Source organism: Oryzias melastigma, linkage group LG14, assembly GCF_002922805.2.
Source record: "Oryzias melastigma strain HK-1 linkage group LG14, ASM292280v2, whole genome shotgun sequence".
NCBI lineage: Eukaryota > Metazoa > Chordata > Actinopteri > Beloniformes > Adrianichthyidae > Oryzias > Oryzias melastigma.
In genome coordinates, this window is record NC_050525.1 from 16557030 (window position 1) to 16573581 (window position 16552).

Below are 16552 nucleotides of genomic sequence, written 5' to 3' on the forward strand. Positions count from 1 at the left end.
TTAAAAATGAAAACAAAGAGAGATAAAATTTGCAAAGTAAATATTTTCCTAAATGCACTATGCAAATTAACAGCAGATTACCAGAAATCGTTATTTATTTCAAAACATACAAATAAAAAAATCTAATAAAAATACACACGGTGTGTATATAAAGTTTTATTGTGCTGAAACTTTCATATAAATGGGGATAACTGGCTATGAAGTATACATTACATTGCATAGCTTGTAGAGGCATGTGAGGTGGGACGCAAAAAGGACTAAACTCATTGGTGCTACAAACACAAAAGATGGCTTTGTCTTAGTTCAGCTAACATTTATACCATCAAAATGTTGCTCATCCCTCAAGTGGTTCCAACTCATCATCTGCTTAACTTAATAAATATATAAAAATAATAAAAACTAACAACACAATGGTAAAATTAGCATTTTGGAATACTGATGAAAACAGTGTCATAAGAGAAAGACATATGTTCAGTAATATAAATGGAAAATACATTTTATCAGTGACAACATTATATCAAGTGGGTCAAATTTCATATTTTACACAGGTGATCTGTAAGCAGCTCTTGTATTCACATTGTTTATCCAAACACGAGTCACTGAAAAGGGTGCACAGCACTAGTGACAGGTAAAGCTCAAAGGAAAAAATGTGAGAAAAATGGCTCAATGTGAATATTACAGTTCAGAAAAGTATGAAACAAAATAAGGTGATTTTGGAGGATTTTTTTTCCCCCCACATGGTCAACAATAAGATTGTGTTACAACACACAGTCACTTTTCTTAAAAAGTTATAACAACCTTTGAGAAGAGTTGCAACAATACCTCAAGCAGTGTTTTTCGTTATCAAGTCACATTAATGCCTGTCTAGTTCTAATAAATATGACATTACCAGAGACATCCGTGGATCGACAATATTGAGAATGAATACCATAGAAAGTAAAAAAAAAAATCAAGAGTAAAACAATAAAACTGTGGGAGGGGAAAAAAGTGTAAATATTTATTGTGATTGAAAAAGCAAAACATTTAAAGAAAGTGGGGTTGATATGATAACCAGAAATGAAGAATGAAGCTAAATAGCGAGCTGCTTAGTGGGGGAAAGAAAGCCCTGGCCTGTTGTTTTTATGTGCTAATAGGAGCTGCTAACTTCATACAGAGAAACTATCCTTAGCAAAAAGTAGTACACTTGAATGTTGTTTTATTAAGTATATATACATTTGAGTGTTCCATAAACCAGGGGTGGAAAAAAGTTTTACTTTTGAGCCACAAAAGTGTTCTAAAATTTGACAGAAAGGCCGGACCAGGAGCCAATAAGTGAAGTGTTTTGGTGATATTTCTCATAAGAGAAAGACACGAAAACCTACATTCATTTTCATTAAAATTATTTCTAAACAAAACTGTTTGGAATTTTTATTTCAAAATTTTAACTTTTTTCTAATTTTAGTGCAGCTTGCACCAATAGGTTGATGGGCCTCAAGAAAATATGCAAACGTAGTGAAATGATGCGTTCATGTGGTGTCGGAAACTCAAAAAAACACGATAATGACAGAAAAACCACATTTTGACTAAAGTTTTTCCCTTAAACAAAGGTCAATGTATTAACAGTGCACCATCTAGGGGTAGACAATGGCACTACAGGGGAATTAAAACATGGATTATCATTTTTTTTTACAGTTTGGTGGGTCAAATTAAATTGCTTAAGGGCCATAATTAGCCACCCCTACCATAGAACATGTACGTGTAGTATAGGAAGCTTACAAACTGAATACTTTTCTGACATTTTACAATATATATAGTATTTAAAGTATTTTAGTAAATTTCAAGTATACTGTCTCACTTTTAGTAAGACTAAGTGTAGTAGAAGTACACTTAAATAGACTACTTTTTGCTAAGAGTAGTGGTGCCATACTCTTTTTTTTTAAGACTTTGAAATTTTAATGACTTTAAGGCACACTTCACCCCAGAATTAACAACAAAATAAGTAAAAATGAGAAAAGAACACAAATGAGAATGTAGTAGAAAATGACATTTCGCTCTGTTAGACAGGGCAGGCTTCTAAAGCAATTCAAGAAATACATTGCAGACAGCAAGAACAATTACTAATGGCTGGAGTTCACACTTTTTTCCGCACTACCACTAACAAGAAGGATTAAAGTGTTCTCATTGAGGTGAAGTGTCCCTTTAAGTTTAAGCATGAACGTCATCCAGCTTCTCTTGACAAAGATTTTAGCCTGAAAGAAAACTCTTCAGGCACTTAAGCTCCATAAAATAAGTAAAGTAAATGTACTGCTAATGGCAGCACTGGTAATTTAGAAAAACTAAAGCTGTAATTATAAGTGTTACATTTAAAAAAAATGTCATGTTATAGCAATCCTATTTAAACGGCACATTAATCGACAGGTATTCATTTATTCAATCCAGGTAAAAACACCCCAAAAAAGGCCGTACTGTATGTTCATCTGTCCATCTATGTGCTCACTGCTCAGACCTCTGAGCTGTCATGGCAGTCCTGCATCCTCACCACAAGCATGGGCTCCGTGCTGATAGACCCTTTCACCACCTCTTGGACGCCTCCCCTTCCCGCTTCCTTCCAATCCTTCTGTTTGGATCTGACTATGAGTGCGATGACGACAATGATGAGGACAGTCAGCAGCACCCCGACCAGAGCCCCCACCACAGTCAGCAGACCCTCCTCTGTATCATCCGCGTTCAGCTCGTCAGGTTCTAACCCACCGGCAAAGAGTTCGTCTGACAGCCTGGATTTCCTCTTGGTACGGTCCAAAAAGATGTGCATGATGTTGGTGCCCCGGCTATTGTCTATGCCGATATCTTCAGCGACTGCAGGGACAGCATCTCCAGCCGACCTTCTTTTGCGAGGAGTTTCTGGCCTGGAGGACAAAGCCCGGTTATCGGTTGCAGAAACAAATGAGTGGTACTCCAGGCTCCGCTTCCCGATGCCTCTGCCGATCGCGTCTTTGGAGCGAACGGTATAAATGGCGTGTATGTACCACTCACGCCCCGCTGCAACCTGCAGACAACACAAACAGAAATAAAACAAAAAACTATTTTCATTGGAGTGGGTCTTTAAAGTTGAGTGATTACAAACCTGGAACATGGCGGTAGAATCCAATCTAAACCCATCAGAACCGGGTTGTCTGACAAGAGACAGAGCTGATGGATCGTCCACCGCCAGCACAGCGTTAAAACCGATTTCCCCAAACACAAGAGCCTGAGTTTCTGGCTGAGCCTTGTCCTAAAATGGGGAAGAAAAGACAATCTGTGTTAAAAAAAACAATCTCCCCACTTTATGCAGTTTAATCTTTACCACTTTAATATACTCACAAGGATCTTAAACCTATAAAGCAGTGATGGGGAGTCAGCCAGGCATCCAAACTCAAAATTGGTTGGGTTATACTTTGGCACATATCCATCGGCGCCGGTGCACAGGAACACCTTCTCTATGCTGCAGAAGAAAGAGTCTCCCAGATTCTGCACAGGATCCACCATGACACGACCGTATATCGTATCACCTGAAAAGGTGACAAAGGCATCAACACTTTAGCATTAGTTTCATGTAATATTTTGAAAATCTAGACAGACCAACCCACTAAAATATCTAAATTTGATTTCTTAAATTTAAATGTTCTTATTTGTTCATTTACCGGACAAAATTATAAAAAAAATGACAAGAAAAATTACAAAAATAGTCTACAAATGTATATAATAATTAACTGGTAGAATAATAAGCAGCAACATTTTGACTACATATAAAAAACTGTAAAATGGTAGAAACCAGCACCTCACCTTCAGAAAAGGCTACATCACTCTCTTGACCTAAACTGGTGGATCCATCAGAAAGCCACAGGCTCCTCTTAGACAGAAGGAACATCTGAGTGTTCAGACTGAACTCCACTGCGACTGGGTCACTCACCTAATAAAAAATACAGGAAAAGACGGAGAAATACTATTTGCTTTTCCTTAAAAAGAACCCTACACATGTATCTTCTTCCACCTCACCTGCTGGAACCTGATGTTGAGGTCAAAGGAGACGGGTTCTCTGGGACTGCAGATGGGTGGGACAGAATACTCAATATTCTGGGCTGTTGTACACGGGATCAGCTTTACTGTGTACGTCCCAGAATAGTCTCGGACCTGAGTGGGACGCAAACAAAAGCGTAACTTTGCATCTATCCCGTCGGGTTTCGTATCCAAGAAAAATCTTCTTGTATGCTCACAGCAAAGTCGGAGATGAAGATCCATTGCTGCACGGGCTGGTTGTAGGTGGGCTCAGTCCTGACCAGTGTGAGGTTAAAGGTCAAGCCAGGGTGGTCTACACTCATCACCATGGACACAGAGGAGACTAAAAGTTGGGAGGTAATGTTGAGATTGAATTTTTTTTTTATTCTCTCAGTATAGAATAAAATAAAACAAAAAATATGATAACCGTGCGCCTCACCTGATCTTTTGATTCGACCCGGGGAATGAGACTCCACAAACAGACCCCTGAAATGAGCTCTAGTGCGGAAGTTTACCACCAAACGCCCCTGTTTGTTGATGCGCATGCTTGTGGGAAACAAAGAACCTGCAAGAACCGAGCACACAGAATGAATAAAACTTCTCATTTGTTTTATTTTTCAATAATCTGACACATTACCCTGTAGTTCTGCTTGTGGGGGACTGCCAATTCCATCTTTCCAGAGAATGGCAGTGTCGTAAACAAAGGTGAGACGCAGCTCCGACTGCAGATCAAAGTGCTGCCAGCCGCCGCTTCCCACCGGGGAGTGGAACACGTATGACACGTAAAGAGGCACACGCAGGGTCACGTAGGACTGAACCAGATTCAGAACCTGCCAGAAAGAAAGGAAGAAATGCAATGGTAATGTCTCCATGCTCAATATTTTCTATTTACGTGTGTTCAAAACAGTATAACTGCACCTTCAGTGTGTTCAGACTGAACATAACCATTGTCTATCTGCTCCTTACTTGCAAGTAAAACCTAAAAGTTTTTGACTCTTGAGTCTATTGAAAAACTAACATATTTTTTTATAGTCCATTTTCAGAAAAAGTTTCCTGACATGCAAGAAAAAAGTGACATAATAATCCCTTCCTCTTGTGTTTGGTTAGGTGAATTTTTAGATACAATATCCAGGGTGTAAAAATCATATTAAAAAAGGTTTATGCTTTATATTTGCAAAATCTGCACCCTTTTTTTGTTAGAAAGAATGATAGCATCTTAATAAGCTGTAGCTAACAGAGGAAAATATGAACTCAGCGGTCTCCCCCACAGGATGAGTGAACTCTACTCCTACTCAGTTCTGTCAAAACACTGAAAGTCTTGAACAAGTTTGCATAAAACCAACAGTGGGCAGCAGTTTGGAGTTCTATCATTTTACTCGACTGACTTTTTTAAAAATATGTTTTTCTTAATTTAAATAAAAATGAAAGAGAATGTCTATCTTTGGATTAAAATAACATAATAACCACATTTTTCAAATTGTTACATTTTCTTCGAAAATCTATATTTTGCATTGAGTTCCAAATAGTTCCATCAGACAACCCCTAGGGTCTCCAACCTGAGGCTCTCAGTTGTGTCTCTCTGGTTAAAGAAAAAATGTATATATTTTTTTAAAAAGTAACTGCAAAGTAAAAAGTAAGCAAGTAGTAACATTTAAACTAAAACTTTATTCAACGTATTCAAAAACAGTTGAAGGAAAGCACGGATCACATGTCCAACTAAAACATTTTGACATATTTTTGAGTGCTGTGTACCACAAATTTCATTGGAGGTCAGTAAGCTGTCACACAACCAGAATGAAAGCACCACTGATTACAACAGATTTTTTTAGACATTCAAAAGATTAAAAATTGGTAAAAAAAAAAAATAAGGTAAGGGTCACTTAATTAGCTCTGATTTTATTTTAGATTTATAAATTTCTATCTGACATGAACCACAAATGGTAGAATAAACGTTTATTTATTTATTTATTTTTTACTACTGTTGACATTATTCTATGTACTACTACATTTGATGCATTGAGACAGTCTTGTGTGACACACGGTGTCTTTTATTTTGAAAGGAAGCAAGCCGTCAAAAGTTATAAATTAATTCAGATTTAGAAAAAAAAGTCTATTTTCTCTTTATGTTAAATTCAAGCCAGAAAAAGAAAACAACAGTATATTTATCATAATAGAAACATTAATATAAATACAAAGCAGAACGACTGTGGAAAGACAATCAACCCAAACGGCTCTTTGAGTGTTGAAGGTTGCAGACTCCTGCACTAGGTGGAGCTGTTCACCAACATACTTTCAGACACCTCTGTGTGAAAACTACTATCTATCTAGACACAATTTTTCTTTTTTTTGTCAATTTCAAATATAAATGTATCACTTAGCATTGTTGTAATTTAAATTAAGTGTCAAGGAAAATTGATAAATGTTTTGTTAAAATAATTCAGAAATCAAACTATTTTACATTAAATTAACTTCCATCTGACTCCATTTCATTTCTTAACCGAATAATAATTCTTTAACAATACTGAATATGTTGTTTTTTTATATTGTTAAGTGACAAAACAATCTAAACAGACAGCAAATGTTAATAACCAAAATAGCCAAAAGCTGAGCAGGTGCACTATGATAGAAATGCAAGGCAATGTGTGCATGTGTGTGTATTTGAACCTATTAATGATGTTTCTTTATGAACATTTATCAGCAAAAATAAGCTGATTAATTGAGTGTTGGAGGAGTGCAAATAAAAAAAAAGCAGCAGGAGATAAGAAAGTGTTGTAGTCCTAAATCACAAGAACAGCGAGACTCTTGCAGCATCAGCTGCAATGATGCAACAGCAGAAAAAGAATTGCGGCTTATGAGGATCTAAGTCACAGTTGGTCATAATGTTTCGGTTTCCCAGGACTGCATGACTCCTGCAGTCGCAGACATTTTTAAATGGTATTGGACTCCATTTAAAGTGACTTTCCTTTCACTGCATTTCATGGCTTTCAAGTAAATCCCATCTTTTATGCTGACTAACAGGCAATCTGACTGGAAATATTTAACTTTTGTGTGTGTTTAGTGTAAACCTCCACACTAAATGCTGTCCATCCCAAGCTAACGGTGGACAAACAGAGAGTGAATGGGGGGAGCTATCAGGTATAGTGCCGCTCTGACTGTGCGAACTCCCTGAAATAGCTGTAAACAAACACAGTAGCACATTCTAGCAAACACAGCTCTGTTTTACCTGTCCATCTGTCCCGATGGTCCCGCCACAGTCAGTGAGCAGCTCAGACATGTGGAAGTAGCTGGAGAACTCCCACAGACAGGCTTCCAGGTTGAGGTTCCTGTAAAAACGCAGAGTGCCGTTCCCCCGCAGAGCACCGCTGAACTGATAGGGCGCCGAATCTCCCATGCTCTCAGGATTCCGAGTGGAAGCGGTGATGAAGCCGTGACCTGTGGTGACCTCGCTGAAATCAAGCAGGTTGGAGCAGCGGTGGTTTCCGACGCGGGTTCCATCAGGACTGAGAGTCAGGTCAAAGTTCACCAGAGGCCGAGTGGAGATTACAGGAAGCATACCTGCGAGGCACGACCGCACGGACGATTTTAACACACAGAGACAAGAAGATTCAGGAATTAAAAAAACACATACAGGAAGTGGGCCAAAATTCATAAAAAGTTAAGCAAAATGTATAAGAAACAACAAGACGAGAATGTTAAAAATGTCTTTGGATTTTCTGAGGCAGAGTTTGATTCATTCTGACTTCCAGCCTCCTGAGGATGTGAGACGGGAATATTAGGCGCACTAAATCAAATTTTCCCTCATGTGTGAAATGAGGCCTACCTCCATCTCCAACCTACCATCGATGTGAGGCATAGTGACAGTCACTTTGATGAGGTTGGGGTGTTTCGGGTCGTCTGCTCCAGTGTAGCGCAATTTGGCAGAGAAAGGTTCAGCACCAACAGTTCCCATCTTGCGTGGTTGACACATGCCTTTTTGAGACACAGATTTGCCAATAAATTACATGAAATGATGGTGTAGTTTCTCAACTACAGAAGAGGTGTTAACATTTTTTCCTTCCATACGACAGGATGTTTTTCCACATGCAGTTGGGAATTCCATATGGAATTCCTTCAGACCACCCAGTGAGAACAAGTCGGAACTTGTTGCTTTCAGGATGTGTAGGTGGAATGAGAGAAGCGCCAACGATTGCATAGCAACAACAAAAGAGCAAGTTTTCTTCTTTTTTTCTCTTCTCCATTTTTGAGAAGTGAGGTTTGACCTGTTGTCAGCTTGTAGCAGCAGCACATTATGGCTTATTCTCCGGCTGCGGAAAGAAGTAAAAATGATGCATGTTCTGTTTTCCAAATCTTCTCAGATTTCCATATTAAAAGGTACCTAAAATAAGTAAAACCCTTCAGCTATAAAAGTGGTTGAAATAATGTGAACCAATTAGGATTTTTATATATTTCTGCATACTGATGTAACCCAAAACATCATCCATTACTCCAAGCTAAAATCTAAAAAAAAGATTATTTTTTTTAAAAAGCCCTGTAGTAGAGAAGGAGAACCTAATTAGAGAAGCCAGACATAAAGATTCAAATGATGAATTTTGTATGTTTGCTGTGCAAAACAGCACTTACATCGTCTTAGCAAAACAGCTAATCAGTTGAAATAAAAATGTAGAAATATAATGATTAATTAAAGCCTAATTTGAAATAGTGGAAGGGATTTCAGACGCACATCATTTTTGGAAAAAGTTGCAATACATAATAATAATTACAATAATACATAAAAAGCAAGTTATGTTAATGTTTAGCAGTTAGAAAGAAGCAAAAACATTTGAACAGTTTGAACTAAAATATTGTTCCAAAACAGATTTTAGCATCTATTTTTAAGTGGATTTTTGCAGAAACTGTTAAAATAAATAAATAATACAGGTATTTAAAGCTGCTTTCCGCCAGCGTTTGATTTTTAAATTGCATTATGACTCAACTTGCTCTTTAAAGCAAAGCAACTCTTTAAATATCTGTATTTGTAAAACATATCCTTGACACTTCTTTTCATTTAGATTCTCTTAGACTGTGGTCACATATTCCAAAAATGTCACCGCGCAGTGACCTAAATGCAAGTTCTACAGGAAATTTGGAGGGTAGCTACACGGCAGCGTTTGTAACCAGGAGGTGGGAGTCGCATTTTTTACACGTGGTCACTGTGGTTATAAGAAATAGTTACAATTTTAAGGTGACCAGAGGATTTTTTGACATCAGACAGTAGCCGCCGGGGCACATTTGGAGGTCATGTGGTGGCAGTCCAGTGACAGGCGGGCGGCAGAAAGGCAGCTACTAGATAGTTGACTGATAGGAGGGTCCCCAAAATTGTCTGATGATTGGCCAACTTTTCAAAAAAGTCAGACGGTGGAAGCTAATCTTTAATTCATTCTGCCGATGCCTTTCCATTGCAGTTGTATTTGTGAGCATAAATGGTCATTTTAGCTCTGGAGTCCACCTCGACCTCCAGGTAAAAAGTAGTATTGCATTTTTATTGGTAACAAAGTATATTAATAATGTTAGTTTATGCTTATTTCAGCATTAATTAACTATTTAAAACAGCAACTTTAATTCATTAATGAGCAGTAATAAGCATATTATTGAATGCATTCATTCACAGTTAACAAATGTTTATTATTCAATCTTACACAATAAAAAGTGGAGCATTTGATCAATTAACAAAAGTTCTGTAATTTGTTACACTTAGAAATATTAGTTTTTATCAAATTAAATGTTTGTGTTGCAAAAACCATCAACTGATTTGACACAAACTAATAATTTGAAATGTAACAAATGACAGAACTTTGGTTAATTAATCCAACGTTTCCCTTTTTACAGTTTACATTTGAATTCATTGACAAAAGTTTCACTTAAACTTATGTAGGCATCAACATATGTGTTAACTATGCATTCAAGAATACACTTAGTAATGTATAAAATAGCTGCAATTAATAGCTAATTATTGCTTAATTGTGCATTAATTAACATGAATAAATTGACTCCTATTATAAGCTGTTTTCTTTTTAATTTTATTTAACTGTCCTCATTTGTGTTTATGTTCACAAAATTCACAATTGATGTTTCCTGTCTTGAAGTACAAGGAAAGAAAAGCGATCCATTTATTCAGGAACTTGTCTGATCCTTCTGTTTAGCAGTAGGTAAATGCATCATGTATTTTTGGATCTATGTGGATCTCACAGCGTGAAGAAAGTCTCAAGATCCCACACATGCACTTCAGCTGATTACTACACACAAGTCTCCCGGTCTGTGTTTGTCAGGCAAAGCGAGCACATACGATCAACATTTTGACTCTTTTTTTAACCTTTCAAGTGGCATTTGTTGGATTAAATATAAAACTTTAAATGTAAAGTATCCTTTTTTTTACGTTTTTTTTTCTGCATCCCTAAAAAAAAAAACCCCAAAGTGACATTTTACTCTCCAGTCCTCACCTTCCTCCTTGCTTATGATGACAACAGGGCTGCTGAGCTCCAAGCCTTCATCCCCGTCAGAATTAACAGCTCTGGCGGCACACTGGACCCTGGAGCCCGCCTGGAAGTAGACTGAGTCCAGTGTGATCATCTTGGAGGAAGTAAAGAAGGTGTCAAAGTCCACCTCCCTCATGGGACTGGTGACGCCATCGGGACCAGCTGGGGCACTGATGAGCCAGCGGTAGCGGGTCAAGGTGTTATTGATGTGCTCGCTGACACAGATAGAACCTGTCTTGTCGTAGTCTGGGTATTTGGTGTTGCACGCCTGGAGGAGTGAAACAGAACACAGCAGGAGTGGGTGGGGAGAGCAGGGACAGCAGGGAGATTGGAAAGATACCGCAAATGTCAGAGGACAGATGGTGACATGGAGTGAGAATTAAACCAGGAACATGACAACCAAGATAATACAGATATTTTTGTGAGCTATATCCCCCAAAGATAGTTAGCTTTTTCACTATCAGCAGGTAACAGATAACATGAGTTATTAAACCGTTTGACATTGAGTGCTTTGGTACAGGATTCATGACTTTTGTATGGCTACTATCTCCACCAAAAAAAAAAAAACCCACAGAGGACACAGTCTCTTATCATTCTGTATATCTCAGTCAAAGAAAAAAACACAAATATGAGGAACTCTGTGGAACGCCATGAGTTTGAGTAAGAGGAAGTTCCCTTTGAGCTATAAAGGCTAAAGATGGCTAGCTAGGTTCTGCTCCCTAAAAAAAAAAAAAACAGACTGATACATTCTGAAAATATGTTAATTATGCTACGGTCACAAATATAACAGGCACCACGCGATGAGGAGGCATCGCCAGATTTTATGCCACCGCCCGTTTTTTTTGAAAATCGTTGGTGTCTCGTTCCCAAGTCGTCAAATTTTTACGTCATTTTTTTATGTGTGGGTGTTCCAAATAAATCAAAGCTCCCTAAACTCTGGACCGGGACGTGGACCGCACCGGTATCGGATGTGGATCAGTATTGGTTCTGGACACGGTACCGGTACAGGACGTGGACCGGGCTCGGGTTAGGGTACTGGGTTAGGGTAGCAGTCCTAAAGCTCTGTCACTGTCCGGTACTGCATCCGACTAATTTAATGGGAACAGCCGGAACGTCAAAAAAACGACAAGTTGGGGACATCAAAAATGTCAAAAAGTGACGCAGAGAGGTCCTTAACCAAACGTCAATACGTGACGGGGATGAGAATGTGTAGGAATGACAGCCAGATGGCCGGCAGCTCTGATTGGATGATGTGTAAATATCTCAGGGTGATGGCCAAATACATCAAGTCGAAAAAGAGGTTCTAGGTTCGATTCCTGCCCTAGCATTTTGGGATATGTAGCATTATTGAGTTACCACTAAGTTCGGTGCATGGAACTTTAGAGGTTCGCTAGATGATGGCGTGACTCACCGTGACACAGATGACCGGGTATCCGGCTGGTGGCTGCAGGTTGTGTGGCGTCCGAGCGACATCGTCGTAGTGAAGCAACGACACAACATGAGGCAACGATGGGAAGGTGACATCCGCCATGCTGTTGGACTCCTCAATGTACACTATTACTTTAGTCATCTGTTATTGAAAGAAACAATGATGAAAATGACTGACTGTTGGAAAGTCAGATCCAAAAAACTCCTTAAAAAGGTGACTTTTGTGGATTAAATGGAATAAGTTAAGCAATATTTGATCTAGTTGACTTATTTTTTGACATATCTGACCTCTGTTTCAGCCACCATGTTGTCGTCAGGCTTCAGATGCAGAGTGAAAGCTTCCCTCATTTCCCGAACTCCATCAAACAGCACCTCCACCTGCACGACATGCTGCTTATCCCCTTGTCTGAATTCAATGTCTGGGGAAACATAGACAAAGGAGCTGATTTATAAGCAACTCATTATACAGTGAACCAGAAAGTGCCATCAAATTACAGCTAAAAACGCGAGCCTAATGCTCCAATCTATCTTTGTGAGGATGGCACTTATACAACATAGAAAAATAGGTACCATTAGGATAAAATTTATTGCTACCAGTCAAGTTTACACTCAGAAAATAAAAGGCTGAAAGAGATTACAGTGAGGTTTTTAGTGGTAGAAGCCTATGAGGCAGATCCCTTCTGATGGAAAAGTGCAGGTTCCTATATGCATGAGGTGGCACATCGATTTGCAAATTGTGCTACAGAGTTTTGCATAAGTTATATGCAGCTCAAAGGTGTTAATACACACAATGAGAGCTTCATCTCTGTACAATTCAAATCTGCTGTGAATGTGTGATTTGAAATGGTCTAAAATATACATTGAAAGTTGGCAGAAGTTCACTTTTCTCAAAGTTAAAACGACAAAAAGGACAAAAATCTCCAATAAGCAGCGGCTCAAATTAGCTTTTAAAACCAGAATGAAATCAAAAATTCTTTTTAGAAGAAAAAAATCTTAATTAATACCTTTCGGAGAATAGTTGGTTTTGTTATGAACCTTTTTTTAATTACCTTATTAAATACCACTTTTTTTTTAAAAAAGGGCCTGACTGCAGACAAAATGGCGCCTGACATCATCGGCTGGAAGCGAAAATTATACAACTTACCCTAACCCAAAAGTGTTGAGAAATGTAGAGAAAACTTTTCAAAGAGGAAAAACTGTGACTCTTAGGTTGGCCAGCTAAAATAAAGTTGTTTTTTTTTAACAATATGAGGGCACTTCTGGTTCCTGTCGAGGACTTCTGGTGCTGGACGTTGATGTCTGCAATCAGGACTTCCTTGTTTTTGGCCGGAGGTGCAACCTATATGTAATTATTACTTTTTTTTTTTTTTTTAATCAGCTCTTTTTTTGGTCATTTTTCCCAACCACCAGAGGGCACTATAGGGGTGTGTATCAGTATTGGCTACAGACAGCATCGCAGAACAAGAAGTGGGTGGAGTCCATAACCAACATGGAGAATTCTGATCGATCTCCTCCTGAACTTTATGATATTTTTCTTATTTACATTGAGACAAAATTATTCTTGTCTATTTTTTCCCTGTAAGACTATGGCAGGACAGCAAGTCATCAAACTGGGTCACAAAGATAAAACTACCACTGAAAGCAACCGTCATTTAGCTGCAGCTCCCAAAGTAGATAGTAAAACTCACTGTACTAGGAGAATCACTGAAGGATCTCATGAACTAAATGAACGAAAATGCTCCAAAATAAAAATTCAAATTGGATTTAAATTGTATCTGTCGTCCTACATTGCAAACTTTGAATGTAAGTTGGTAAGACTGGTGTTATTCGCACGTTTTTACGTGTGACCAGCTCAAAAGCTGAATTGTTGGCGACACGTAAGGTGCAGCCAAGATGCAGATTGCTGCATTGTTTTTAGTATTTTAAGTGCATCCAAAGTTAAATGGTGTTACTGGTTGCACATATTAATATTAATGTTAAAGTCTCATTAACTGTCACGCAGCTTGTCGTCCGCTTGGTGTGATCAGAAACGTCTCACTTTTACTCCAAAAGTGTGACTTTTACTCCAGTTCAACTTACATGATTTTTTTTCTTTGCTATGGATCTTTTTTCTGCTGTTGTGACTTAAACTCCAGAGTGACTTGTAGAGCAGAAATGTGTTTAATTGTGTAAGTTAATGATATAGTTCTATAACCATTTTGCTAATTTGCTAAATTTTCTAAGAATTCTGAGCATAAACTAAGATTGCAGCTTCACCTTGAGACACGGGGTAGTAATCCACTCCTGACACAGCAGATCCATCTTTGGTGTGAACACGAACCACGGACAGTTTTGATGTGTCACCCATTCGTACCACAGGGACCCTCACAATAGCAACAGCTCCAGCTTCCTTTGGTTCACTTATGCTGAACTTGGTTTCCAGAAATCGAATGATGGGTTCTATAGGTAGGAAGAGAAGACAGCAGGACAAAATGAACATTACTAGAGAGCAGGCAAAAAAATTTTAATATTCACCCTGGGAGACGTCATGAATTAAAGAACATGTCCTCAGGTTCCTGCTAAACCCCTGAGTTTCAGATACCTCTGCATGAATTATTCAAACACTAACTGCTTTTTGTGTTTGTTTTTAAACAAATACATGTACATTTCCCTCCATCTCCCTCCTTCACCCCCTCTTTCGTCTCACTCACTGTCTGCCGTGTCTTTTATTTTCACCAGAGTCTCATTCGGAGCCCCCACTGATGCACCAAACTGTGAGCTGCTCCTCGGGGTCCCTAAAACCAGCCGCAGCTCCTCTCCTTCCTCATACAGCGTGTCGTCCACCAGCGTCAGAACACACGGTTTCTCCACTTCACCTAAAAAAGTAAAAAGAGAGAATATAGATTCAGCTTAGCAGTGGGGCGAAAAATCAAAAGGCTGAAACGCATTTTTGCATAGAAATGATTACATTATAAAAAGTTGCTTCAACTCACTAGTCATTGTTAATTAAAGTATCTAGAAGCATGCAGGGTGTCATAACAAAAAAAGAGTTTTTTTGGGCACAAAAATGTGTGAAAAGAACCTGAAATTTCCTGCTGGAGCCGTTCATTTAACAGAAAGGTGTGAACTCTGCAGGCACACAAGCGTGATTTTGTAGAAGTAAAATGAGCGACAAACAAGTGTGATCACAAAAGTACCTGGTAAGAAACTGATGACAGACGCGTCTGTGTTAGGGCGCTCATCAAAGTCGGAGGCGACCTGAGCAGAGCCCTGACGAGTGTAACAGCGCACAGACGACTTGTGTCGGATGTCTCCGCTGCGATACACCATCGCTGTGATGAGACCGTCACTCTCCTCTCCGGTGTAAAGGGGTTTGCGGAACTGGACCTTTGGCACTGTTGGTCAAAAGAAATTATGTTCAATTGATTGTGATAATTTTGCTCTCAGTAATATAAAAAGTAAATATGACATCAGAGCTTGTGAAAGATAACTGTAGAGTGTGGATTTCTGCATGTACTAATGAATACTTTTCTGGATGGCTCAGAATGGGACAAGGAAGTCATAAATATACGAATTTATTCTCCAAATTTGACAGTTATGATTTTTTTTTTCTTGTAAATTTATGAATTTAAAGTTGTGATTAAAAAAAATGTGTTGCTTGTAAAAGGGCCCAAATACTCCTTCATATATATTTGCTTTATTTTTTTCATTGTTGTTGTGATCTGAAAGACAACTTATTGATATATTGTCAAGAAAAGTTGAATAAAACTATCAAATTATTCCTGAAAACACCTCCAGGATGGTTTCTTCCTTCTAAAAACTTCACTTGTGGTACCACAGACCAAGCATTTCTGGACTTAACAGAAAGCTGGGATGTTCTCTTCTGTGTCCTGACCCGAGGTTTAATGGAATTCGATCGCCTCTGACAGTTATTTAAATGGTTTTATTAATGTGTGTTTCTTTTTATCCCTTAGAATGAATAACCATGGTGGTGCAGCTTGATAGGTGACTGATTGGTGGTTGAGCTGAGTTGTTATCATTCTCTTTTCTCATCACACGCAGTGACAACGTTGTGAAAACTTTGTGCTGAAGCGCTTTCACTTACAGTCTGACACTGAGTCATTGATGAAGACTGTTGCCTTTCCAGGTTCTCCCAGGATACCATTGACTGGCAGTCGCAGGACCAACTCGAAGCTCTCAGTCCCCTCCAGCTCTGGCTGTCCAAGGTCGTCCAGAATGAACACCCTGAACGTCTGCATGCTGACACCCGGGGCAAAGTCTAAGTTGTGACTAATTCCCACATAGTCTGTACCAGCTGGGGGGAGGATAAACAATGGGATGAAGCAAATATATGTTAAAGGGTACTTGAAGATTAATAGTAAATAGGATTCTGATTTAGAAACGAAAATGTACCTTCTGCAGACGCAGGCTCTGTTTTGCGAGAGTGGACCGTCACAGTACCCGACTTGGACAGATCAGTTCCCGTCCTCCACACTTTGACCTCCACGTATCCATCACTTTCGTCTGCATAATACTCTGCCTCTCCGAAGTAAAACACCGGAGCTGAGAAGTAAAATAAAAACACGGATCAGTCACAGGTATCACTTCTAATACTCAAC

The 16552-nt window shown here is 38.8% G+C and overlaps 1 protein-coding gene across 1 annotated transcript in view; it reads right to left on the bottom strand.

Moving 5' to 3' along the window:
- Window positions 1-143: 143 nt before the first annotated feature.
- The window catches only part of frem2a (FRAS1 related extracellular matrix 2a), a 67190-nt gene continuing 50781 nt past the window's right edge, over window positions 144-16552 (bottom strand). Inside the window, exons 7-24 of the mRNA XM_024261619.2 lie at window positions 16347-16496; window positions 16039-16248; window positions 15131-15328; window positions 14645-14809; window positions 14211-14393; window positions 12243-12373; window positions 11938-12096; window positions 10491-10794; window positions 7852-7983; window positions 7238-7569; window positions 4652-4844; window positions 4454-4579; window positions 4233-4357; window positions 4015-4149; window positions 3802-3928; window positions 3340-3527; window positions 3104-3250; window positions 144-3025 (exon numbers count right to left, since the gene is read on the bottom strand). Coding sequence (XP_024117387.1) covers window positions 2480-3025; window positions 3104-3250; window positions 3340-3527; window positions 3802-3928; window positions 4015-4149; window positions 4233-4357; window positions 4454-4579; window positions 4652-4844; window positions 7238-7569; window positions 7852-7983; window positions 10491-10794; window positions 11938-12096; window positions 12243-12373; window positions 14211-14393; window positions 14645-14809; window positions 15131-15328; window positions 16039-16248; window positions 16347-16496 — 3551 coding nt within the window. The 3' untranslated portion in view covers window positions 144-2479. The remainder of the gene's footprint in view (window positions 3026-3103; window positions 3251-3339; window positions 3528-3801; window positions 3929-4014; window positions 4150-4232; window positions 4358-4453; window positions 4580-4651; window positions 4845-7237; window positions 7570-7851; window positions 7984-10490; window positions 10795-11937; window positions 12097-12242; window positions 12374-14210; window positions 14394-14644; window positions 14810-15130; window positions 15329-16038; window positions 16249-16346; window positions 16497-16552) is intronic.